The sequence below is a fragment of the Marmota marmota genome, unplaced genomic scaffold (genome assembly GCF_001458135.2).
Source record: "Marmota marmota marmota unplaced genomic scaffold, marMar, whole genome shotgun sequence".
Taxonomy (NCBI): domain Eukaryota; kingdom Metazoa; phylum Chordata; class Mammalia; order Rodentia; family Sciuridae; genus Marmota; species Marmota marmota.
Genome location: NW_026000164.1, coordinates 379,911 through 406,391, shown reverse-complemented (window position 1 = coordinate 406,391; position 26,481 = coordinate 379,911). Strand labels below are relative to the sequence as shown.

At 53.8% G+C, this 26,481-nt stretch overlaps 1 protein-coding gene across 6 annotated transcripts in view; it reads left to right on the top strand.

Annotated features, from left to right (window-relative positions):
- The window catches only part of Dpp6 (dipeptidyl peptidase like 6), an 847,324-nt gene that overhangs the window by 443,404 nt on the left and 377,439 nt on the right, over window positions 1-26,481 (top strand). The window contains exon 1 of one of the 6 annotated variants that reach the window (XM_048786658.1): window positions 15,601-15,910. The exons of the other annotated variants lie outside the window; for them this stretch is intronic. Within the exon in view, the coding sequence (XP_048642615.1) occupies window positions 15,905-15,910 (6 nt within the window). The 5' untranslated portion in view covers window positions 15,601-15,904. Of the gene's footprint in view, window positions 1-15,600; window positions 15,911-26,481 lie in introns of those variants that run through there. 6 annotated transcript variants of the gene reach the window in all.

The following is a 26,481-nucleotide window of genomic DNA, read 5'->3' as shown; positions in this document are numbered from 1 at the left end:
TTGTGTCTGGAGAGTGGAGTCTCTGCTTCCTGCTCTCATGTGAGCTGCTTCCCTCTGCCACACTCCTCTGCCTCGCCTTGAGGCCCCAGGAATGGAGCCAGCCTTCTAGGGCTAGCGCCTGTGTACCGTCAGCCCTTACAGAAACTTTCCCTTCTCTGCAGTTTTTTTTGGTGGGGTCCCTTAGTCACGGCAGCAAAAAAGCTGACTAAAGCGAAAAAGTCACTGAGAACTTCTTGAGCACCAGGCAGCGTCGTTAGTATGATCATCCACTGAGCAGGCTTCTAGACACAGCAGATCTGGGGGAACAGGTGTTACTTTCCCCCCACCTATGTAATAAGATGCCTCCACGGGGGCGGCATCTCTGGCCAGCAGACGGACACCTGCATCCGGGGCTGGTGTCCTCCATAGCCTGCTCTCCCCCTTCCTTTCTGCCACCATCAGGGCATCCTGCTCTGGGCGGGCCAAGCCCCTGGCGTGGGAGCAGCTGGGAGACACACACAGCTATGGTGTCGCCACCCGCCTCCACCTCCTTGTAGCTGCGGCAGGGATTGGAGAAGGCCAGAGGCGGGAGCTGGGCTTCCTCCTGCAGGCAGCTTCAGGAGACAGGCCTGAGGCTGCTCTCCATTGCGCTGCAGCAGGCATATGTTTGTAGAAGGAAATGCGTTTGAAGGGTGGAAAAGCAGAGAGAGGGCTTGCTTCCCCTCAGTTCTTATTGGGGCAGAATTAGCCCAATCTGTCTGACCTTTGCCCTCTGTACACTCTGACACTTCAAGAAGCAGACTGAGTGCAGAAGGGTCAACCAGAGAAGGAAGGCAATTTTCCTTTGGCCTAGAACTTTCTATTGGGTGGTATTCTGTGTCATGAAGAGAATGATGCTCAGTCATTCCTTAGGTGACAGAGAAGATTTCAGACAGTATGCCCCCTGCCCACTGCCTGCAGGCACTGGGGAGTGTCCCGGGAGGGGAAGCAGCACAGGTTGGAACAGGAAGGTCACTGGGCTGTGGCAGGCCCCTCACTCCTGGTGTGTGTGGGAAGACTGTAGCGTGTGCTGGATTTCTGCTCTGAATAGTACCGTGTGCAGGTGGTTTCACAGGGATGAACATAGCAGCCCTGTCTGCAGGGTGCTGGAGGTATAGAACACGCGCACACTGGCTCGACATGCCGACTTCCGACGCCTGTACTAATGCCACCTGCCTGCGAAGTCACCCACCTGCTCTCAGGAGCCACGGGCCACAGTCGAGTCAGGAAATGCATGTGAGAGCCAGTTGTAGACTGCAAGGCTGTGCAGACCCAGATGCATTACCGTGAACGGACCTTCTGCTTTATAGCTCGTTTCAGAAGCTGGGCTGCTTGTGGAGAAGGATGGGCCCATTAGCCCTGCTCAGGAAAAGTAAATGGAACAATGAAGAAAACTCAAATCCAAATGAGCTGCTGTCCCACGCACATCTCGAAAAAGTTTCTGAAGTAGCTGAGGCATGAAGGGCTAGCGCAAGCTCCACAGTTAAACTGCAAAGCCGTGGCTTTCTTTCTAAGATCACTGTTCCAAGATGGCTCTGTGCAAGGCTGCTGGAGTTTATATGTAGTTCTTTAAATTGGTACAGTTGGCCTAAAGCTAAAACTGTCATCTGTATTAAAAAAGAGACAAAGAGGAGCTCATGTGCACATCGATGGCAGGATTTGAGGGCTGCATGTAGTACACCTCTTGGGGTGACGATGTGGGGTGAGACAGCCCTCAGGCTCTGGGCCCTCCCTGGGGCACGGTCCCATCTTGGTGAGAGATGAATTGTCCAGCCTATACTAGTATGTGTCTACACCCCATCAGCTGACTTCATGGACCCCTGTTGCTTTGTCCCCCGGCCGGGAAGTCTTACCACCTGTTTGCCATCTCTCGTGCATGAAGGTGGGACCTCTTTCCCGAGGGGAGAACTCCAAGGGCCACAGCCCCTCTCTGAGCAGTCTGAGCCTGCTGCCTGCCAGACTTCAACACCAGCTCCTTCTGTCTTTCTCTGTCAACCTCAGGCACACCGTCCTCAGTTTTGAAGAATTTCCCTAATAGCCCTGATACCTCCTTTTTAGCTGATACGTGTGACAAAGCCCATTTGATCTCATGGTCCCCAAGCTCGGCATCAGTGAGGTGACACAGGCGGAGACTTGTGCAACAGCTAGAGGCACAGGAATGTGTGCACACTCTGCTTTTCCACCTGCAGCTAAGAGGCGGGGGACGGGAGGAAATCCCAGTGCTGGGCTCCGCTCCTTCAGGACAGTCTGGAGTGGGGGGCCAGGTGGTGGGGTCACCTGGATGAGCCCCACGGTTGTCTCCTGATTGGGGATCTCTCACTGATCCACTGAACTGTGCCACTGTGAGGACCCTCGCTTGCAGCCACCTGCTCACAGCCACCTCCCCTGCATGGCAAGGGGCCCCTGGTCCAGCATGCCGCAGCTTTGCTTGGCTCAACTGTGCCTCGGATGACTTGGTAGAATCTGTGTGCTGGTGCCCCCCGGCTTGCTCTCCACCCTCGTGCCCCCATACAGGGACATGGTGTGGCTCTGGCAGTTTCCACCCACCCCTGTCCTTCACTGCTCCTTGACGGAATCGGACGAGCACCCCTGGGTCTGTCCAGCGTTACCCGGGGACCCCTTTGCCCTACCTAGTTGAACCTGTCATACCCATACCCTGGGCTGCTGTTCACACCATGTCGAGAGCCATCCTGGTCTGATGGCACATTGTCACTGAGGCGGGAGGGCGTGGCTTTTATGGATGCCCTGGGTTTAGGCATGATCAGGGACCATGAGGCCTGCTGAGGGGCCACACAGCTCCCTGGGCTCAACCTTCCACCCAGGAATGTCTGTTTGTCCATGTACACTCTTAGAATGGGTCCCTAGTCTCCACTGTCCACAGGAGGAAATGTAACCTGGGGAGAGGGCTTCCCTGGGCTCAGTCACCAGTGAGCTGTAGAGTTGGGGCCTCTGCTTGGTCACCTGGCCCCATTCCTGCCATACACCCACAGTCTCACTGGCCAGACTGCTCAGCAGGCGTCTAGGGCCTGGCTAGCAAGAGGCCTCCCCAGGGCACCTTCTTACAACAAGGCATCCCTGGTGCCTCCCTCCTGCCCACCTGGCCTCCAGAATTTGCTCTGCATCTTGGCCTCGGGCGCAGACAGGACTTTCCCTTCTTTCTTTGCTGTGTTGATCTCTTCTCTCTCAGTCCTCGGAACCACTTTGAAAATCGACAGGAGTTAGTCTGAGTCTCACTTCTGTGATGGAAATTCCATCCCCAAGGGAAAAGAGCAGTGTTTCTTGATTAGGTTTCTGCTCTAATGATCCTGCGAAGTGGTCGGTCCCATTGGCTCTGTGTTCTCTGGGCTCTAAAGATTTGGCTGACCTCTTCCTGATCTATGAGAACTGTACCAAGGCTGTCAGCATTCAATAACCATTATTCACCATCAGAGGACAGACCCTTGCATTTCCTGCCAGTCAGACATCCCTCAATGTGTGGACCCAGGGATGTGTTTAATGGATTCAAATAACAAATATAAATGGAGCCTCTCTGTTACCTGTTTGGAGGTTTTGTTGTTACAACTGTGAAATAGCAGTCATGCGCCATTTTAGTTGAACCTTAACCTGATGCTTTTATTGAAAAAAATAAAAGGATTTCCAGTTCCTTTCACACATTGAGGCTGAGTGAGGGGTGTGACAGAGGCAGGTGACCTCTCCTGCATGCCTCAAACTCAGATTCTTATGATTTGGCAAAAATTGATCCATTAACCCTCCAAAGGCCACAATGAAATGGCCAGAGGGAGAGAGGCAGACAGCACTGTGAACAGGTGATTGGCTCCTCAAAGCCTGAGTCTGCCGTACGAGCCCAGGGCTCCTGTCCAGACATGGTGTGGTCAAGTCCTGGCCCTACCTAATTTATGTAGACTGGTCCTTCCCTTTCCCTCCTGTCTGTTTTGAGATGGACTCGCTGTGGTATCCAAACAGGCCTAGAACTCCTGGGCTCTGCGGTCCCCCGTCTCAGCCTCCGGTGGCTGGGACCACAAGCCTGCATGCAGCGCCAGCACTGTCTTTCCTGTTCCTTGTCATCCCCGGAGGGTGGAAGTCACTCAGAATCTCACTTAAACATTGCAAAATTCAGTTACAGCTGTGACAAAACTGAACCTATCTCCTCAGGAAGAGAGCTCAGAAGACTTGAGGACTCCAACCCGAGTGTTAATTGCTTTCTCTTGTTGCCAGGGGAGACCTCCTCTGGATCCAGAGCACTCGCACTGGCCCGTGTTGATGGGAATCAGAGTGCAGCTCTGGTCTGTTTGTGCAGCTCTAATGGGAGACCTGCGACTGCATGACTTAGGCAGGAGAGAGGTGGGTTTTCTGTGTTCTGGAGCCTGGAGGTCCACAGCTAGTCATCCCATGGTGGAAGGCGGAAGGGCAGGGGAGCATGAGGCGGGTGGGAGGTGCCAGGCATCACTCTGTCAGGAACCCACTCCTGAGACAAGGACCCATTTCCACAGAAGGGGTGCAGATCCCCTGCTCCAGGCCCTACCTCTCAACGCTCGTGCGTCAGGCCCTGAGTCTCCAGCCCATGAACTTGGGGAGCAGAGTCAACCATAGCCCTGGCAGTCAACCTCACGGCTGATCTCAGCCTGAAAGAGCAGAAACACTAAGGCGTGTGCAGGCTGTGTAACCGTCCTTATGTGACTTATGTCTTCACTGCATTAAATAACACCTTTCGTTTCCTATCATGATTTTTATAAGGCATTAGCTGTTCAGCACTAACTCGTATCTTTTATCATGGTTTATGGCAAATTAGACGCTCCCTGAATTCCCCACAAGGAAGGAATGGAAAGGGGAGTGGTCAGCCACCTGGGTCTGTGAGCAGTACTCAGCCAGCCCTGGAGGGTGGGCGTGGCTGGGGACACACCGCCAGCCCTGCCCGGGGCCTGCTTCCAGGGGCTCTCAGCCCAGTCAGGAACGGTATCCAGTCAGTCCCAGCACTTGTCTTCATTTCTGGGTCCCACAGGTAATTGTTGGGGTGTATGTGAAGATGGATGCCTCTGGAAAGTACAATTGTGCTTAGCCTTTTAGGCAATGTTCAGAATGAAGACTAAAGACTTGGGATGAAGGATATTAGAATAAAGCAGAGAAGGCCACAGTTAGCAGAATAGGATGATAAGAAGCAGCAAGTGCTCTGTTGGCAGGGTGGCCGTTCGTCCCGATTTGCTGAGGACAGCCTTGGCTCGTGACAACTCTCCTGACTCGGGTTTCAGTAGCATCTCTTCTTCTTCTCAGCAGTGTCCTGTCTGGGGCATTAAGTCATGTGGTCAGCACTTGCGTCAGTGAGGAATTAATATCTAATAGAAACAGAGGGTGACTGAAGATTAAAGCAAGGTCCATTTGACATCCCCTTTCTCCCACCAGAACTTGATATGGGTCTATTTTTGTGCGTAGTGTCAACCTCCTTTCTTAGGAGAAAACTGAAGGTAAGAAAATAGCAAACTGCTCAAGCTGTTGTAAAGTGTCTCAAGCTGTTGTAGTCCTGGACCTCAGCACACAGGACTCGGCACACAGGAGCTTCATGCCTGTCCCGGCACCCACCCTAATGGTGGCAGGTGGAAGAGGCCGAGGAACCCTGGGTGGGAGCACATGGCTTCACGTCTGCTCTCTGGAGCTGGTCTCTTCCTGGGTGTGTGATTGGGTTCCCCAGGATAGCAAGACAATCCACAGGGAGTTTTAGCCCTGATACTCTGCAAAGCAAGCCTCCCCTGCCCACGCACCTCTGTCCTGGGTCGGGGGCAGCTGTGGGCATCAGGGCTCTTACGGCTGGGCTGCTGGTGGGGCTGGTTTCCTGGGACCCTCTGGTGGGGTGGTGTGATCCACGTTCCCAAGTGCTCTCCCCAGGCCTGTGAGCTCAGGCATGTCACAGCCTCAGACCTCAGAGCACCAAATGCCAGAGACTGAAGGAAAAGGGGGAAGGACCCTCAGACCCCACGTCCCTCCCTTCTCGCTCCGCGTCCCACATGGTCAGAGTTAGAGGTCTGGGGGCCGGCGCTGCATGGGGTGGGGAGACCTGGGAAAGGTCCCGTCCACAGGACACAGCAGCAGGGAAAGGCTGGTGGAGGGTGAAGCTGAGAGCATCCCAGGGCCCCTGGGGAAGTAGAACGAGGCAGAACGAGGCATGCAGGGCTCCTTGTCCTGCCAGTGGGACAGACATCGGGCTTCTCAGTGGACAGAATGCAGGCAGAAGCAGAGGCAGGGGGTCGTCAATCAGGTGTAGATGGGGGTCTGAAAACGCTCTGCTGGCCGGCCTGTGTGGTCTGGCTAGCAGGGAGGCCCCGGGAATCCTATTGATTCTGGATGAGCACCAAGGAACCGTAAAATATCAAAGCAGCTGAAGGAGTGTCACAGTCTTTATGTTCATTCTGCAGTGAGGAAAGGGGAACCCCAAGACAGAGGGGTCACTCAGCTCCCAGGGTACCTGCCAGTGGTGGGGGGCACCAGGCTCAGGACACACCTGCTGCCTCCTCTCACCAGCACCCTTTCCGGAAAGGAAGGGACCCCGAGGTCCCCTTGACAGATGCAGTTTGGGCTGGGCGGAGCCCACCCCTCGGGCCGGAAGCTGGGTCTCTGCAGGCACCTGTTGGGTCACTCTCTTCCTAAAGTCCACAGCCAGGGCTGGTCAGGAATATTGGGAATGGCTGTTTCTAAATGTGGACAGCCCTGTGAGCAGGACCTTCCACGTCCAGGGCTCCCCGCAGGTGGGGGGTTCCTAGAAGGTTCTCATGGGGAGTGGAGATGGTGGCTAATCCCAGGTACCTCAGGGAGTGCTGGCAGGGGACACTGGCGTCTTGTTCCGTGGACTTTTGCAGGGCCCCCATTAAAGCCTTGCTCTGTTTCTGATTAACCAAGTTCTCTGTGCAGCACCTGCGTGTTCTCTGGGCGGCGCGGTCCCTGGGAAGGTCAGCTGGGCTGGATGTTCCCGCCTTCACTGACCAGTGAGGTGGCGTCGGGTCAGATGCTGCCAGCGAGCTCCCAAAACGTGCTTGGTTTGAAACCTCACTGGTTCAGGGCCTCAGAAAAGAAATGTGGTGAGGTCGCCGTAGGTGCCCGTCACGGAGAGCCCGCAGAGCAGAGCAGAGCGAGCGCACGAGTAGGAAGCACGGGACAGTTGGTCCTCAGTGAGGTCAGTGCATCCCAGATGCACAAAACAAGGAAGGCATTTTCAGCAGTGGGGAAACGGGGAGACATTCGTGGTGGGGTACAGAGGAAGTCTGTGCTTCACGCACGCGCCCTGTGGGGCAGCGGCCGAGCAGATCCTGGGGCAGGAGCCCACCCGCGAGGCTCTGCCACGTCGTAGCCCTCGTCTGCCATGATGTGCTGTGGGACCTGAGTCCGGTCAGCCTGCCCTCTGGACTCCGTCTCCTCCTGTGGGAGAGGAGTCATGACTTAGAGCCTGACTCGGGTCACCTAGCCATGGTGATTACAAGCCCTGTCACCTACCCCCAGGGAGCTCCTGCCTCCCCTGGCCCTGCAGCAGCCTGCCCTCAAGACCATGGACAGTCTTGGATGGCCGTTGATGTGGGGCAGCTCGTGACCAGCGACTCCCAGAGATCCTATGAAGTCGCCCAGTGGGGGGTGCCGTCCCTGGCTCTGGGTCCTGTCCTGTTTCCGCATAATTCTCTCTGCTTGCAGGTCTCTGGGGCCCCACAAATATAGAGCTGCTGCAGGAGCCCGAGTGGGCACTGAGCAGTGTTGGGGACGTGCAGGCAGAGGTACAGTTTTGGAGAGCCTCCCTCCCTCTCTGGCTTCCTTGACTGGTGGTCCACTCAGAGCACAGGGGCCGCCTCTGTGGCATCTGTAGGAGGAATGTAAGTTTATTTTTTCCAGGTCCCACCTGCTGGCTGGGTACAAAAGGTCTCTGCCAATCCCCTGGGCATCCTGCTGGAGCTCCACTGTAGGCGGCTGGGTGGCTGTAGAGCACAAGTGGGCACAGGAAGGAAGAACTCAGCGTAGTCAAAGGACCTCTCAGGATTTCATGTTTTTCCCCCTTGAACTCTCACTTCTTCCAAGATGGTGGTCACACCTTTAGAGACTCATTTTTAAGATACAGAACAGAGCAGGAGGGGGTTGCTGCTGGATCAAGAAGGTCCATCTTTGGAAGACACCATGAGGGAGAGCCACCAGGCTGTCACTCACCTGGGCTCTTTGGGTCTGAGGCCCACCGAGGGCTCTTGGTGCCTGTCCTCTCTCAAGGTGTACCTTAACGCAGCAGGAGGGGTCGAATGCAGTGCTTTATGGGGAGCTAATAGCCTGAGGAGGGATGGAGCCGCTTTGTCAAGGTTGTAAACATGTGCTCTGTGTTTCCCAGCAGACCTGCTCTCCCTGGGCCTGGGAAACTCCAGAGTGCTGAGACCATGGTGTGCGTATTTCGGCATCCCTTGGCATGTGCGCGTCTTTGGTAGTGGGCTGGCCTTACGTGGCCTTTCATATGTTCGTTGATTTGAGTGCTGGGGTCTGCCACCAGAGATCACAGGCAGTAACCAAGGAAGGAATTCAAAAACCGTGTACTTTGCCGTGCCTTAACCCAGTGGTTTTTAGGTGTTGGCCCGCATCTGGCCACCTGAGACTGGGGTCCCGGGCAGCAGGTGCGGGGAGAGTCCTGCAGGCGGCACTGCCAGCCATCTCCCAGGTGGTGCAGCTACAGTGCCCAGCCACAGGTGCCTTTGGTCAGAGAAGCCCACCTTGTGACCACACGGTGTGTCCCTTGAGGATGTTGTCAAGTGCATGATGAAGGGTTTCAACAGAAGCTCAGGACCAAGGGTGGCTGTTGTTTATCCGTGGTGTGGGCTGTAGGTGTGCAGGCATTTTGGATCCTGGGTTTCATCCATAGAGAAGCAAAATGACTTCTTCTATGTTGAATTCTGTGAATGATTTTTCTCAGCCATATCTTTGAGAATGTGCCTTTGGTCTGAGCTGAGTCTCCAGCTCAGGCCGCCCCCAGGCATCCTGGCCGACTTGGGCCACACCATAACTGGGAAGATGAACTCTTGCCTCTGAAGCCAGATGCTGTTCAGGGTCCTGGGCCCTGGGAATGGCAGTCTTGGCGGGGGGCTGCCCGGGCCCCAGGGACAGCCACTCTTCGCTACCGGAGAAGCCTGACCCAGAGAACTGTGCAGATGCCCGTCAGCCAATCCGCCTGGTGAAGCGAGCCGTGTCTCCAAGACGGGTCCCGAACATTCCCTTCAGTGGCTTTCCCAGTGGCACTTCAAGCACATGTGTTCCTTCTTGTTTTCTGTGTCTTGGAGGAGTATCTGTCTGATTCTCTGTCACCGAAGACATGTTGACTCCGTGGGAAGAGACACGCTCCTGGGGTTCTAGAGTGGACTCTTGTTGGATGTGGTGTTGGTTCCTGGGCAGACTTTAAGGTAGGAGGCAGACACATCATCTCCTCTCAGTCCCTGGAAATGCCCTCCATCTGAGCCTCGCGACTGGTCTAGCCAATAAGGCAACGACTTCTAGGATTCTGTACTTAAATCATGAACAGCCAGTCACACAGATTAATGCTTCATACAGTCTCAAGCTGAGCTCCCAGGTTGCATTTAGATGGTTTAAGGCATTGATTTCTCTCCCTGACAACTTACAAGATACTGGCTGCCAAAGGGGAAAAAAAAAAAAACCATGGGGGAAAGCCGGTTAATCTGCACGGCACCTGGGCAGCCGCCACGGAGAACGCTATGGAATGTAGAATTTGTCCTTATTGTCAGATGCACCAGGGAATATGCAGATTGTTTTAAATCACTGTAGAAACTGGAGTCAGAAAAAAAATGACTTTCTCATGAAACTCGAGAATTCAGGATTCAAAACAAGGTTCCGTCTGGTTTTAGGCAATTCATCCAGTACCTAACTGTGTATCGTTTTAACTATCAGGGTCAGTCATCCTAATGCCCTTATGTTTTGTAGTGATTTCTAGCAGGGCTTTTTTGGCCACTGGTACTCACGGTCAAGAGTGGAACGGAAGAGGAGTACCCAGATTCTCATTCCTTAATGTAGTCTGGCATATCAGAAATTAGATCGTAGTAGACTGTTTCCATAATACATCTCAGAATCATTTTTACAACTCCCTGGGGTAAATACAAAACAATTTTCGTGAGGAGGAGTAATTTCAATTTTTTGTTCTATTGTGTGCTGTGCTAATTTAAATTATTCTGCTCACGAGTATATTATTAGCGCCTCATCTTCACAAAGAATTTTAAATATGGGCTGACCGGATATTTGTGGTGTTTGTATTCTGTTGTACATTTTAAAAATAGGGAAAGGGGAGAAAAAACTTTGACAAGATTCTCTCTTGAATGCTGTCTTTTCCTGACTCCAGGGAAGTTTCTCTCATACTGTGTTGATTAGCCTTCTATTGCTGTAAGAAAATACCTGAGATAATCAACTTTAAAAGGAGGAAAGGTTTATTTTGGCTCACAGTTTCAGAGGGTTCACTTCATGATCAGTTGGCCCTGATGCCTTTGTTGAGTCACCACATCACGCAGGGAGCATGTGGCAGAGGAAACCTGCTTGTCTTGTGGTGGCTGAGAGGCAAAGAGCGAGAGAGAGAGGAAGGGGCCGGGTCTCAGTGCCCCCTCAGGGTCCACCTCCAGTGACCTGCTTCCTTCCATGAGGCCCACCTCCCAGGAGGGCTGCAGGCTGGGACCACACCTTGCCCCAGCACAGCATATACCACATCTTCTAGAATGGAGGCTGGGAGAGAAGGGGTGGGGTGCAAAAGGGGATGGCACCGCTGCCCTGCTCCCTCTGTAGGGTGCTGGGACCCAGGCCCCCAGGGCCTGCCTGCAGCAAATCCCCAAGACCACCCTCACGTCTGCCACCAACAGCACGCCCAGGGGTCCCTGCCACCAGCCCCAGGCTCAGGAGGACTTGCTAGGAGGACTCACAGCGCTCAGGAAGGCTTGCAGTCAGCGGCCAGTGTGTAAACAGACGGCGCTCACTCCTTCAGTTTCCCTTTGTGTCTCCATTTTTTCCGGATGCCTCCCAGCACCTGTGTGTTGGAAGTGGGACGACTAGTGGTGGGTCTCAAGGTCACAGAGACTTTTGATCTGAGGCTTCCCTTGTTTTCCTGAGGACTAAGGACCATTTCTGCGTAACTGAATGTTGCAGAGAGCATCTGGTGAATCTGCAAGGCCTCGGTTGGCATTTTCAGGGGCACAACATGCCCCGCAGTATGTCCTCAGACAGGGGTGGCCTTCTGTCACCATCCAGTGCAAACTCAGAAGACAGACGAACAGTGAGCAAATGTGGACTTGGGTCTTGGGCACGGACACAAGCTGTGTTTCCCAACTGCTGTCAGAGCCAGAGGGCGTCACCCACTGCCATCTGGAGGGGACCTGACCAACTCCAGTGCCCCTGCCCAGCCCCGGTCTGAAGCTGGCGCTTTTTACAATTTTAAATATGAGGGACCTCAGGATCCGTAGGTAGGAAGGTGGTCCGTCATCAGAGTCCACCGCAGTCGCAGGGCAGCGTGCATCTGCACAGGATGTTAGCAGACCCCACTGGAGAGGTCCCTGTGGGGGGCGCGGCTTTGCCTGCCCTGTGACCTCAGCCTCCCGCGACCTCACACGCTCCCCTGCCTGGCGCTGGCTGGTTCCCAGGCTCCCTTCTCCTGGGTCTGAAAGTGCAGGGAGGTCGGGGACCCCTTCCCCAAGCCCTGGCTGCTCACAGAGGTGAGCCTGGAGGACCTTGAGCAGGACTGGAGCCGGGGAGCAGCCCGCGCAGACCCAGAGCTCAGAGTCTTCACGTGAAACTGGGAATGTGCAGCGGGTGGGGAGAGGAGGGCGGAGGAGGTGAAGGGGAAAGGAAGCCACAGGCTGGGCTCTGCCCTTCTCCTTAGGATACAATCAGGAGAGATGATGAGGTTTAGCAGCATGTCACTGAGACCAGCGTGGGTGGAGGCCAGGTGAGTGGGGGCCGTTGGTGACAGTCCCTCTGCAGGAGGGTCTGACTGTGGACGTTTACGTCAACAATACCAATCTGGGCCCTTGGATCCAGGAAAGTAGTCTGACCCCTGTTTGAATATAGAGCTCAACCCAGCATGTCCCGGTGGATGGTGGACTTCAGATCTTGACTTGAATTGAGTCCCAGCTCTGCCACCCACCAGCTGGTGGGAAAGCCAGAACGACCCTATTGAATAGTGCCTGGAGCGTAGTAGCTGCTCACCAAATACCAGGAGCCGGGCTACGAGCAGAAGCACCCAGCAGAGCGCAGAGGTGGTCCTTGGTGTCCTGGGGTTCGCTCCAGCCTCACTCTGCCTCCGGGTCCCTTTCAGCTTGCCGGGGTTCATGGGCCAGCGAATCCCGTTCCTGGGGCTGAAAGGATCATTTCCCTTTTTCACTATTCATGCTAGAACCCACCCAAGCCCTAGTCTATAGTGCATGAGGGACGGGGAGAGGCGACGGACAGATTCAGGCTCTGGCCCCGTAACACTGTCTCCTGAGTTCCCTTCATGGGAAGCAAGGGACATTCGCTGTCACAGTTTTGTCACGGCTTATCCCAGTGACTGCAAGATGTCAGAACCAGTCCTCCCCACCCCACCCTGCTGACTCAGCCCAACAACAAGAGAGAGCCCTAAACCCCAAACTCCCCGCACGGCACACCTGAGCCGTGAGTGCTTACTTCACCTAACAAATATCGATGTTTTGCCACTTACCGGCTGTATAAATGACCATTAAGATGATTTGTTGGGCACAGTACACACTGTTAACCCATAAATGACGTGCAGTCGTGGGCCATAGACCATGACACTCAGGATCTGAGCGGCGCCACGGTGGGCAGTGTTTCACATGTTCATAAACAATTACTAGAGCAGATTAAGAGTAAAAACTCCATCCAGGAGGCCAGTAAATCAGACTGGAAACCGCAGTCCAGGTGTGGGCAGCTCGCACTGTAGCTTTAGGGAGCTCTGCCCCTGCCTTCCAGGGTCCCCGGACCACCCGGGAACACAGGCTTCCTGGTCATGGTTCATACCGTGAATTCTGACTTGAGATTCTGCGGACGATCGTGGGAAGTCGATTCTGCCACACGTGTGTGCAGTTGTTGGTGTCGATGGCTGTTAGTTTGGGGCCCTGGGATCTGGAGACAGTAGGGTGTTTTTTGGTCTCAGGTGGCTCAGGGGGACAGCCCACACCCACATGCCCGGGCACACGGTCTAGTCCTGCAGATTGAGGGACCCAGGAGGAGCTAGGCACCATCCGAGTGCAGCCCCTTGGCTTGGGATTCGGCCCTACATCAGAAAGACCGGAGTCTAGCTGAGATGAGGTGGCAGAGCTGGGACGGGCACACGCACGTTCTCCCTGGAGGGCTCTCTGTCCACCTTGCCTCAGTGACACTGGGAGGAGGGTTAAAGGCAAGGGCCACAGGTGCCGGACAGGAGGGAAGGCGGAGGGGGCTGCCGGGAGACAGAAGACAGTCCCGGACAGCGCCCGGCCACCCGCAGGTCTCACAGCTCGGGGCCAGGCTGCTGCGTCACCAGGATCCCCAGACCTGCTGAACAAGACACCCACTCCCCACGGGGCCGTGGTCCTCCAGCCCTGTCGGGGAGAACCCACCGAGGGCTGGAGGAGGCAGGGAAGACAGCTGTGCAGGATTCCGGTAGATGCAGGAGTCGGGAGGACCTTGATGCAGGCAGGACACGTGGGGCAGGGACCAGGCTGCCAGGGAGTGGGCGGGCACCTGCAGAGCAGGGCCCCCTGTGCAGAACTGGACAGGCTGTGCCCACCTCACCCCACGGGTGCAAAGACGGTGTCTGTGGGGCCAGAAATGGTATCTGGAGGTTGGGATGGGCCACCCTGGCTTTCCAGTGGGCGTCCAGTGCTGACCAGGAGCGGGGGTGAGCTACTGGGAAGCACTTAAACATCCCAGAGCCTCCAGTCCTCCTTAGGAACACCTCAGGGAGAGAAAGGTCACTCTTGAGGGTTGGTCCATCAGGTGTCCTCGCAGCTGAACCTAAACTAACTTGTATGGGGGCAGAGGAAGGGGAGTGGCTTCGAGCAATGTCCCATTCCTCTAGATGCCAGGCATACTGTCTGCCATGAACAGGATCCTGGGTTGTACAGACCAGGGTGGAACTGGCATCACCTGCACCTGACTCCCTGCAGCTCCTCCCAGGGTGTCCCCATTCCTTTTTAAGCCGTCCACTTCAAACAAGCCACACAGAAGTTTTAATCAGAGCATTCAGTAGCTCTCAGCACTGTAACAGGAGGAACAGATGTGCTGATCCTCAAGGAGGGTGGTGCATGCCCAGAATCTGGATTGTTGTAAACTCTGGAGCTTTGGCAGAGTGGGTACCCAGTAGATCCCTGCCAGGCTCCATGGCTGACCGTGGAATGGGTGTCCTGTCCATTCTGCACCCTGGCAGAGCTCAGGGACACTCTGCGTGCCTTTTCGCCCTCCCAGACACCCAGACACCCCCGGCGGGTCTCATCCACCCAAGCTCAGGAGAGGAACACAGAACCCCTCCCCACGCAGGGAATGAGGGAGAAGGTCCCCTTCAGCAATACTTGCCTGCCCCAGGTAGACCCAAGGAGGTGGTGTGTGGAGTATTGAGTGCCAGGTGAAGGTGGCCACTGGTTTCCCTTGGTCCCCTCAAGGACCCACTGCCTGGGGACTCTTCCTGGGTCCCTGAGGTTGCCGCCACATTGAACCTAAGCCTGCTCTTCAGTCAACCCACCTTAGAGGTGACTCTGGGTGGCTCCATTTCTGCCTAAGCATGAATGTGTCCTGTGTCCAGCAGATATTCTCCATTAGGCATTTATTTTGCAGGTTATAGCCTCGATTCAGATTCAGATGGTGAGATTCCTTGCCAAGATGTCACAGGGAAAGGGGGAGGCCAAGTTAGAAGGTGCTTAACGTTTTTCAAGGGGTTCCCTGAGTGGAGTTTTATCTGGTCAGTACTGTCCTTTCAAATTTCCAAACTCCACCTGGCCAGGGGGACTTTTCTGAGGCTCTTTGTGTGCCAGGGTCCCTCTGCCGTTCCCTGAGAGGAAGAGTGCTGCTGAGAACATCTCCAGTCCCTTAAAGACAGCGAAATAAGGAAGGGTCAGGAAACCCTCCAACCGGCTCATGATTCCGAGAGATCTGAGCTCTGGAGCACAGCACCAGGAAAACGTGGGGGTTTCCATCTGTGAGCGAATGAAGTCAAAGGAAAACCAGAACCAGCCAAGGCAGGAGGCCGCTCCTCCGACAGGCCCGAGGGTGGGTCCCTGTCCCAGGACACCTTTCTGAGCAGGGGTGCTGGGGCTCCTCCGTTTATTTCCCGCATCAGCACCAGAGTGCGACGCTAACTGTCCTGCCTTCCCAGCCTCTTCAGAAATGGCCGAGCCCTCCGGGAACAGAGCCCCCATTGAGGAGGGAAGCAGCTCGCCCAGAGTGGCCTCTTTGGCGCTCATTCAGTGAACTTGCTCCGCCCTCCTTGCCTCTTTGTCCCCTTCCGAGCCTGATCTGAAAGCCGATGTGGGGAGCCCCTCTGTGCCCTGGCACAGCTGCCCTCATCCATGGCAACGCCTGTGGCTTCTTGGGTGCTGGGCAGCCTCACTGTCCACCAAAGCACTGGGGCCGGTCTGTGTCCCTGAGGCTGTTAACATCCAGCGTGGCCATTTAAGCTGCAGATTTCTAAACTTGCACCAGAATGGATGTGAGCAGGCTGGATTATTTGTTTCCTTTTAAATAAAGTGCTCATTGTTGGTGGTGTGGGGCTGGTCCTCGGCAGTCACGGCCACCTAATCAGCATGCAGGGGCTGTAGGAAAGTGATGGAGGGAAGTCTCCTGCTTTTCCTTCCTGGAGTTGTGGAGCGGCACGTGCCAGGCATTGGAATGAGGCTGACTCGGACTCGGACAGGACGAGAGCGGAGACATGCAGGTGACCGGCGGCTTCGGGATGACTTATTTTGCTTGGTGGTTTGGCTGGTGGGAATGTGGGCTGGGGCGAGGCTGGGGTGAGGTCCACCTGGAGGGCCCACAGAATAGAAGAGCCCCGCTGCCCACACGCTCCTGGGAGTCTTCTCTCTGTTGGTGGACTGGCTCTGTGTGAACGCAGGTCAGAGCTGAGCAGCGACTTGTCTGCAGGCTCATAGGAGTAGATCTCCTGACCCTTCATCTTCGCCCAGTGGACGGTGGCTTCAAGTCACCGCTCTTAATTGCTTTGCCATTATGGAAGGCTAGGAACTTTGTGGGCAGTCTTTGGGGTGAAAGTGGTTTGTCTTAAATTTCCTGTGATGACTTCTCATGCCCTGTCCTTGCTGGGCACAGCCCCATGGGGCATGATAAACTCATCATCAGGTGGCTTTAGAGACATCTTCGTTGATCAAGATTGAAACTAAGAGGCCTGATGCTGTTTGGCAGTTGTAGAAGGATATTCGTAGGTTTCAACTCATCTGTTTGGAATAGAGAGTTGCAAAAGAGTTCTGGTGCTTTAACTGGTTGTGCACGAGCCTCCGTAACTACCAATGTCAGTCATACTCCGTGAGCACGTGGCAGCGTAAGCAGGTTAACAATGAAGTCCATCAGAGCCCCCCAAACACCTCCCAGCTGCCCCCACCTCGCAGCTGCCTGCCTGGGTCTCAGGGGCTTTCCTTACGCTCTCCCTCAGCTTTGGTGCACCTCATCACCTGCTGCAGAAACGACCTTGATTCTCCAGAGTGTCCTCAGGTGTCCTGGTTCACGGGCTGTGGCGAATGATTCACCCCTCTGGTTCTAATATCGTCTATTTTAGTGTGTGTGTGTGTGTGTGTGTGTGTGTTTTAAAAAAATGGAGACACAAATTGCTTTTCCTCTGAATTTTTTGTTTAAAACTGTGCTTAAGAAATGCTTGCACTACCTTTTAACAGATGAATGGGTAAAGAAAATGTGGTGTATTACTCAGCCTTAAAGAAAAATGGACTTATGGCATTTGCTGGTAAATGGATGGAGCTGGAGAATACCAGGCTAAGTGAAATAAGCCAATCCCATAAAACCAAAGGTCGAATGTGCTCTCTGATATGCAGATGCTAATTCACAATAAGGAAGGGTTAGCTAGGGAAGAGTAGAGGTACTTTGGATTAGATAGAGGGAAGTGAAGGGAGGGGAGGGAGTTTGGGGGTAGGAAAGATAGTAGAATGAATCTGACATTATTACCCTGTGAACATACATGACCACACGACTGGTGGGATTCTACATCATGCAGGACCAGAAGAATGAGAAGTCATGCTCCATTTATGTGTGATGTGTCCAAGTGCATTCTACTGTCATGGGTAAGTGATTAGAACAAATTCACATAAGAAATGCTTGCGTCATTCTCCAGGTGTTGCGTGTTGCAGCATGGGCGACGACAGCTGCGGTGACACGGTTCATCTTGCAGTCAGTGCAGTTAGGGGGAGTGGCCGGCGTGCCTTATTTCCACTAATACGCCCCCATTTCATCATTGTCACTGTCCCCTTCCCCTCAGAGGACAGCGAGCTTGGGCACTGTGAGTCGGTGGCTTCAGTTCTCCAGGCAGGACACAGCATGGAATCCATGTTGGCCCCCAAAATAGTGGCCCTGCTCTTGGTGGCCCTAGGAATGGCATTCCAAGTTGACAAAAAACAAGAAACAGCAAAAAGAAGTGGCCTCTGAAGATGGCCTTTCCTGGTGCCTGGACCTCTTTCAACATGCAGATGGACATGAACTGAGGTTGTGTTACCTGGACGTGCAGGACGCCGTCTCCCGTGACTGAATTCAAGACTGTTATCTTAGACACCGGTCTCCAAAGCTGCTGTTGTGACGGATCACACTTGAACACACGCACAGTCCAATACCTTTCTCTGTCCCTCCTCTGGTATTTAGAAAACACCAAAAATACTTATAAAAGATGCCACGTAGGGCTCTTCAACAAGGCACTGAGCAGGGACAGTGTCCTGATGCCCAGGGTCCCATGTTCCTACCCCTGCACTTGGGTTTTGGCCTTGGGAACCCTCCGTCCTGTCCCTCGTCCCTCTGAGGCCGGCATGGTCGTCGGGGAGGAGGTAGCTGGGTGGGGCCCACGGAGGTGACCATCCTGAGATTCCTTTTGTTCGGGTTTTGGGAGTGGGACTTACCAAAAGGTGGCTTTCTGACACTCTCTAATCAGAGAAGCCAGAGGGTAGACTGAGAGATGCCCCTCCCTCCAGGGTCAGAGTCCACTTTGCCTTCCCACCCTGTGCCCAAAAACAAGTGCAGACGTGAGACCTCGAGTCTTCCCTGGGAGGGGCATTGCCTTGCTGGAGAGGAAAGTGTGCCCATCTGGGGAGCTGATGGAGCCGAAACTCGAAACCTGTGAGAACGTCTGAGGGCTTTGGTGCCGTCGGACCCTGCACAACTGCTGTGACTCGTGGGGGCTGTGAATGGATTAGGTCACCATTTTCCTTCTAATGCCAAATTTCCAAGTGACAGTAGAATCGCTGCCACTGCTCAGGAATGAAGGACAGGCTGCCTCCCAGAGGCTGCAGGGAGAGGCTGCAGGCAGATGCTCTACGTGGGGGACCTGGGTCCTTGAAATGATCAGGTGTGACCAACGTGTCATGCCTCTCCTCTTCACAGGAGCTGTGACGTGGAGGGCGGGCAGGAGGGGCGCTCGGTCCCCTTCTCCTGTAACCCCAGTCATTTGTACCAGGGTGACTTCCCCTTGGCTGTCCCTAGCGTGCCACTCCTGCAACATGCCTCCCCGGCATTGGCCTGCCTCTCCAGCCTTGTTTGGCCATCTGTGAGGCAGGCTGCCGGCCAGCGCGAGGGGCGGGACGCTCGGGGAGGCAACCGTCACCTGCTTTCTCCATGGACATGGCCCACGGAGGTCAGCCACGCCCCACGCTTCCCTCTCAGGAAAGGGTCTAAATCGAGTCCCGCTGCCAGCTCAGGACCAGGGCGTCACTAACGGTGAGCTCCAGCCCCAGCTTCAAGATTCAGCCGCCCGAGTTTCACGTCTGGAGGTGCTGGGCTCATTGTCTCCACTCAGCAAAGAGCTGGAGAACGAGACGGGAGACGGCAGGGTGACTGCGAGAGCGACAGAGACAGCCCTCTCTGAGAGGAGGGCCCGGAGCTGGGAGTCCAGTGGGCAGTTTGGCCTGTTCTTTTTATGGCCTCTGGACTCTCCTGCCTTCCCTCCTCCCCGGCCCATGCGCTCCTCGCTCTTACTGACTGGTGCCCCTGTGTCCACGCATCTCTTAGTTTTTCTCTCGTGTCCCTCACTTAGGAGCACAAGTATGGAGGTGTCTGTCTGATTGGGACCCCAGCTTATGTCCATGGGCGCTTTTGTCAGCCGGGAAGTTGACCTCATCAGAAGACCCTCCCCACGCTCCTTGTTCTGATCCTGTCCCCACCTCCTCCCTGGCCATCTTGCCCTGCTGATTACACCCTCCCACATCCCCTCCCTAGGAGTTGGCACTAAGTGCCTGACACCTCTGTGTCTCCTTTTCCTCAGGCACAAAAGGCCCATAACCTGAAAGGGTCATCGTAGGGACTAAGTGGTGTTTCCTGGCACCTGAAGAAACGCAAGTGGCCCTCACGGCTGTCTCTGGCACCTTCTCTGAGCCTGGGCTTGTGTAAGCAGCTGCGTGGACCATGTGCTGAGACACCATGCTGGGGAGAGACCCCAGGGCCTCCTTGTGCCAAGTGGAGTCAAGAGGGGGGACTCTGCCAGCATCTCACACTCTCGCTGGAGCCCTGTGTCCTGAAGGACCCCGAGTGGCCTGGCCACAGTCGCCATGTCCTTAGCTCAGGGCAGTTTGAAGATGTTCCTCATGTCCAGCTGTGCCGCAGGGTTGATGCTAAGGTTCCAGCACATTCTGCACCTTGTGTGGTCATTTGTCTTAATGCAACAAAACAAACGGTCATCGGGGACACAGGGAAACCACGGCTCACTCACTGTCGAACCTGGGGAGAAGGAACTGGAAATCTGTGGTTCTCAGTGAACTCCACCCGCAGTAGACTCTCCCCGGTTCTCTGCCTGGCCACTCTTCTGTGCAGATTGATGCAAGGATAATGCAGTCACCGCCTCACTCCGGGGGCCCATTTAATTAGAGCGCTGTCTGCACACACCCTTCTCTCACTCACAGATCTCCCTGTGCAGTCTCTGCACATTAGATTGTTACCAGTGACCAAACCCGGGGTTTTGGGAGGATCTCTCCTTTGCAAATCCTGTGGAGTACAGAGGACTGCTCCCGAGTTCAGCTTTGTCCACTAGTCCTCACGTGGGTTGAGTTCACATGCAGAGGCTGTGAATTCTCAATCTAGGGTTTAAAAAATCTGAATGGTTGTGAATCAAATAGAAAAGATCAAACCAGCATTTCCTATCCCTGGATGCAACTGTGGGTTTGAAGAGTGATGTTTTAGGCAGAGATTAGTTTTCAGAACCTTCAAAGATTCCAGTGATAATATTTGCAAATCCTTTCATATGCATGAAAAATTAGCAACTAAATCTGGCCATTAAAACATAATCTTTATTTGACCAAAGCATGGTATAAAAATGGAATAAACTGTAATTTATCTTAGCTGACAGCTGATTACCTGCAAGTCTGATTAAAGGGAAAACTAAATTTACTTAATGAGTGTTTTGGTGTTGAGTTTGTGTACATATAAATATGCCTATCTGTTCTTCTACATGAACATTGCTAGAAATAAATCACCATTTTCATTTGGTCCCATTCAAATGCTGCCAAACTGAGGACATCAGAAGAATACGGGGATTCGCTAACAATGGTAACAGGTGTCCGTGGACTGTGAGCCCATTAGAAGGGAAGAGCTGTTGAAGCAAGAACAGGATGTTCATGACCAAGGAGTCCTCTTTTCCCCAGGGGCTCCTCCTCTGTCAGCCGACTTGTGGAGTGGACCAGCCCTGCCAATAAATCCTGGCACAGTTGTGCAGAAATCTGCATATAATTAAGCCCCGGAGGCAAATGGGCTTGGATAGCTGAGGAGCTTGTTTAGAAAACCTCAAAATCACTTGCTCGTTAGGCGTGGTGTGGACAGGGTTCCTCTGTAGGGTCTGCAGAAGTCCACAGTGCTGCAGCCCACAGCGGAGAGGCTCCTAAAACCGTCTCGGCTTCTCCCACAGGCGCCGTCGGACAGCTGCGGCCCACCTCAGGTCCTGTAAGAAGCCCTCTTCCTTGCTCAGCCTCTGCAAGATGGAGAGCTCACATACAATTTTAAAAGTGATCTGAAAGTCGCAGATTTTGACATCTGTTTCTGAACTAGAGAGGATATTCTTACTTATATGGAAGACCTACCCACAGTTGAGTATCACGCTAATAAAAATTGGGCGAAAACACCAGTTTCAGAAAGTATTGGAAGTTTCAATCCAAATTCATAAAGAAATGAAAATCTTAATTAAATCTGAAACTCTGCTTCCCAGGTCTGAGGTTTTGAATCATTTTTAATTCTCACAAAACTCTCTCTTTGACTGAGATAGAACACACGTGGCAAAACAGCCAGTTATTTAAAGGAGAGCATCCAGGATCAGTCCCAAAGCTCATGAAAGTCACTCTAGAGCTGTGGACGTGGATGGAGGGGGCTGCCACGTCCTCACTGCAAGCCAGGGTCCACTGATTTCATTGTTCTCACTCTTCTGAGTGGCTGGATTGTCCCCCATAATTGGCAGTTCTCCAAAATAACGCATCTGACAGTATTTCTGAAATTGCAGGTGGAAGCTAAGATGGGGAGTGTCACTCATACTAGCCTGGGATCTCCGTCTCCAGGAGATCGTCAGGATGGTCTTTGCCCTTTGCCCAGCCCTGGCCTTCTCTACCTGATGCTGAGTGTAGATACTTGGTCACTTTCCGACTCATCCCTGTGTTTGCTCTGCCACTTGACTGAATGGCCCCCAGGCTACACAACACACAGGAATGGGACAGTTGTCACAAGCCATTTGTTCTTTGGAGGCCATGGACAACACCGGATGCCTGTTCTCTTCCGTGTCCTTGTCTGGTAGTGGCCCTTGGTGATGGTGAATGTGGTCTCAGTCACCCATTCAGCTCACCATGAGAACAGGCCTGGTCAGGGCCACCCTCCAAGGGGACTGAGAGCAGAGCATGGAGACATCCCATGAACATCTCCCGCGGGCCAAGAACAAAAGGGAGGGAGGATGTGGTTTTATGGTGTTTTCTTTTTGATGTTGGAGGGGAGCGGGGTTGGAGTTTGCAGCTAAACACGGCCACACTTGACTCAGACGTAATTGCCTTACCGGGCTGGGTGTGCGGTGCTGAGAATTGCCAGGGCCGCTGTGCGAACGGACTGTTTGTGGATCGTCTCCAGGAGATCGCCGGGATGATATGGTTTTTGGAAAATAATAAACTTCCCGTAAGACGCTCCACGTGTGGCTGGCAGCTGCCTGCGCTAGCGCCCGCGCTTCCGAACCTCGCCTTATATGGCGTGACCCATCAGGGTGCTGTGCTCAGATTCCCTGCCCAAAATCCCAGTGCGGAGAAGTCATCACATTAGCAGAGGGCAGATTCAGACTCCAGTCATTTACACTGAAGTACACTCAAAAACAAGTGTTAGCACTTTTTTATGTATTTTTCGCGTGGACGATCTTTTGAGTCGGTTCTGGCTGGAGTTGCATGCCGTCCTGGACAGGCAGGTCAGTGCTCACCCCAGAGGATGCTGGGACGGCAGGCCCCACCTCCGCCCTCAGGAGGGGTGACGCGTGTTAGATGCACAGACCCTGTGACACAGCTGCCAGCCAGGGCTGCAGGAGGCAGATGAGCCACTGGGCACTTTTCCTGAAGGATACAGAGGGGCCTTCACCTCGGGCTGATGGACAGTCAGCCTGGGCTGGAGGTTCCCTGGAGTTTGGGGAGGGGAGAAAGAGGTAGACCCAGACCTAAGACAGAAGTTGAAGGTGGAGGCTTCTCAGTGCCTGGAGCGTGGCAGTGTCTTCTGTTCTTGGACAGGAGCTTGCTCATCCTGTCACGCCGCCATGCTGGGCTGCTCAGAGGAGGAGTCAGTCCCGGGTGTCAATCAGTCCCCAGCCTCCGGAGACCTGTGCTGGGTATGGGAACTGAGTCATTAAGTGGCGACTCCAATACCTGTGTTAATAAATGGCAGCTGAGTACGGTGGAGACGTCAGAGTGGGGGCTCCTGTGGCCTGAGCTGGATGGTCCCCTGGAGACGATCAGAAGTGGGGTTCACTGCTCAGCAATCAGGCCACCCTGAGCCAGGGCACAGAGAGGGAGCCTCAGGCAGAAGCCCTGCAGGGATGGGGCCACACAACTCCAACGATGCTCTCTTTCCTGAGCCTCCACCTGCCATCTCCTGTCCCTGCCCGGTACCTCCAACCAGGAGGGATTGGGGGAGACCTGGGGAAATCGTGAAGAACCCTCTACAGTTAGGACGGAAGAGTAGAGCTTGCACAGGTTTTTCCCCCGTGAGAGGTTCCTGGCAGAGGGGGCCTGGCCCAAGTGCCAAACCAGGAGCCAGGCACTGTTCCTGAGGAGGTGAGAAGTGGTGGCCCCCCACCTCCCCCACCCCAGCCTCTAGCTGGAGGAGACCCTGCCTGCCTGTTCCCAGGGGAAGGACACGGGCTCCCAGCAGGACACAGCCTGCAGGGCAGAGGAGCTGCCACATGACCACAGTAAGAGGGCTGTTTAGGAGGGGGCCGTGGTGAAGAGGCCGACCAGTGTGCCCACACAGACGACAGGGGGCACCCCGGGGGTACGGCCGGGCAGGACTCCAAGCCTGCATGCCGAGCCGCGGGCTGGGTCCCTGCTGCCTCTGAGCACTGGCTTCTCACCTGAACAGGGTGTCTGAGAGGCCCCTCTCCACCCCGGGCCTGTGGGGCCTGGCCTGGAGGTGGCCAGGCCGGCTACAAAGTGGGCATGAGGCTGAAGGCATGGGAGACACCCCAGTCCACCCCTGACTGCCCACTCTCCAGGACTGCCCCTCCCCTGCTGCTTCCACAGTGTGACCTGGTCAGGACCCCAGCAGAGGAGAAGCACACACACAGTGTCGCGGCCCTGGCTCCGTCTCTTGTCCTTAAGCACAAGCTGTTTAAGGACTGATCTAGGGATCGACTCCAGGGTCCTTTAGTGTGTAGTTCGCTGTGTGAACCAGGCACTGAGCAGCTTCCTTCTGCCTCCGTGCATCTCCGTGTTAGAGATGTCAGCGTGCTCAGCCACACGAGGCCCGGGAAGGGACGTCCAGGCATGCTCGGGGCCTGGCCCTGGCCCAGCAGGAACAGCATTCCCAGACAGCTTCAGACCTGGGGCCTTGCCTCATCACCTCTTGGGTAAAACTTGCAGTAAAGTTCCTGAGTTCTTCCTTGTTCAACGGCTTTATCGTCTTGTAACAAGAGCCTGGACTATCGACAGTTAAGAAGCAGGTCAGATTCAAAGTGCAGTCGTCCCTCAGGATCCACGAGTGACCAGTTCCAGGGTCCCTGCAGACACAGGAATCCGAGGACGCTTGAGTCCTTCTGTAGCATGCTGTGGTATTTGCCTTTACCCTCTGCTCATCCGTCTAACACAAGGCGGATGCTGTGTGAATAATTGCTGTGCTGTGTTGATTAGGAATAATGACAAAAAGGGTCTGTACACGTTCGGTACAGAAAGTACAGTGCAGAGGCAGGTTGGGGGGGGGGTGGATTTGGTCCAGGAGGACGAGGTGCTGGGGCCTGGAAGGTGAAGCCGGCTGCGGCCGTCGTTCTTGCCCCTGCGGCAGTCCAGGAGAGCGCCATTTCCTCCACATCCTTCCTCACCCGCACGCGCAGGGGTTCGGGCTGAGCAGCGTTGTGAGGGTGTTGGGCCGTTTGGGTAGAGGTGTGCCAGGGCCTCACTCCCATTTTAATTCCTGTTTCTCTGGTGGCTGGTGAGCTACAGCACCTTGCCATACGCTGACTGGTGGCTTCTGCAGACAAGCACCTGGGCCGGCTTCGGTTTTGTTTTTGCTTACTGCTGGCTGCTTTGGGTTGCCTTTCCTCTCCCCCCACTTGTGGATCTCCATAGGAGACCTTTGTCAGAAGATTGCAAATATCCTCTCTCTGTGTCACCTGCCTTTTCAAAAGCCAAGAGTTTTCACACTACAGACTTGATGGCAGAATTTTAAGACACTGGTGAAGTCTAAATTAATCTTTACTTTTTGTTTAGTTTTTTGTTATCCTTTAATAAAACTTTGCTTTTTTCTCTGTTCTCACCTAGGAGCTTATTGTCTTACCTTCAACATTTAGATCTTTGATGGATCTAGAAAATCGTGACTCATTTATTTTCATATAGATATTGAATTACTCCAGGCCCATGGGTGAAAACACCGTCCTTTCCCCTCAGTAAGGGGACAGGATCTGGGCCGAGATCTGCCTGCTCCGCTGGTTGACCTGTATACCCCAGGACTGAAACCCAGGGCAGGAAGCCACACTGCCCAGTTGACTGGCTGTGAGTCTCGTTAGAGGGAGTGTAAGCGCTTCAGGTATCATCCTAGGGACTGTCTCACTATTCTTTTATTTTTTTAATATTTACTTTTTAGTTGTAGTTAGACACCATACCTTTATTTTATTTATTTTTATGTGGTGCTGAGGATGGAACCCAGGGCCTCACATGTGCTAGGTGAGCGCTCTAGCACTGAACCACAACCCCAGACCTGTCTCACTATTCTTTACCCCGATATTTTCCTAACAGTTTTAGAATCAATTTGTCACATCACACACACATACACACAGCATAGGAACTAATACTATGTTCTATCTATGGAAGATAAAATTGGGTTGTGTGTCAATCAATGCAAAAATAAAATGTACCAAAAGAAAATAAAATTGGTAAGAATTGATATATCTACAGCATATAAATCTACAATCCATGAGTGTGACATACAGCTCACTTATTGAAACCTTCAATTTATCTTAAGGAATGTGAAGTTCTCTGAGTAGGTATCCTGCACGCCTTTCAGGAGATTGGCTCCTAAATATTTGGGGATTGGTAATGCTAATACAAATGTTTCCCTGATTTCCACCTCTACATTTCCTATTTGTTTATATTAGTGGGATGGAAATTCAATAACACTAATTTTGTTATTGACTTTGCATTTTCTTAGTCCTTATTTCAAGTAGCATTTAAAATACAGTCTGTAATTTTATTTTCATTATGGGATGGGACATTTGGGGTGTTTTCCCCTGTCCTCGCAGTCCTTGGCACAGCGGCCTGTGGACCTGTTAGCAGTGGTGTGTGTGAGGCGCGTCTCTCTTGTGAAGCCATCCTTTGGTGGTCATACACCTCCACCTGACTTCAGGGAGCTGGATGTCACAGCCTCTGCTCATCTCTGAAGTCACAGCTTTGAAGAGGAATCCCCTGGTCTGCAGGGGAGCAGTGCCTCTCCCAGACGTTTCCACACCACATCACCCTGTGCTCAGCCACCTCCACGGAATGCTGTGAAGTTCAGAACCATACCATTAAACAGCAAAAGGAAGGGAAGAGGGACAGCAGCATTAACGAGTATGGGGAGATAATTAGCAAATTTCATTAA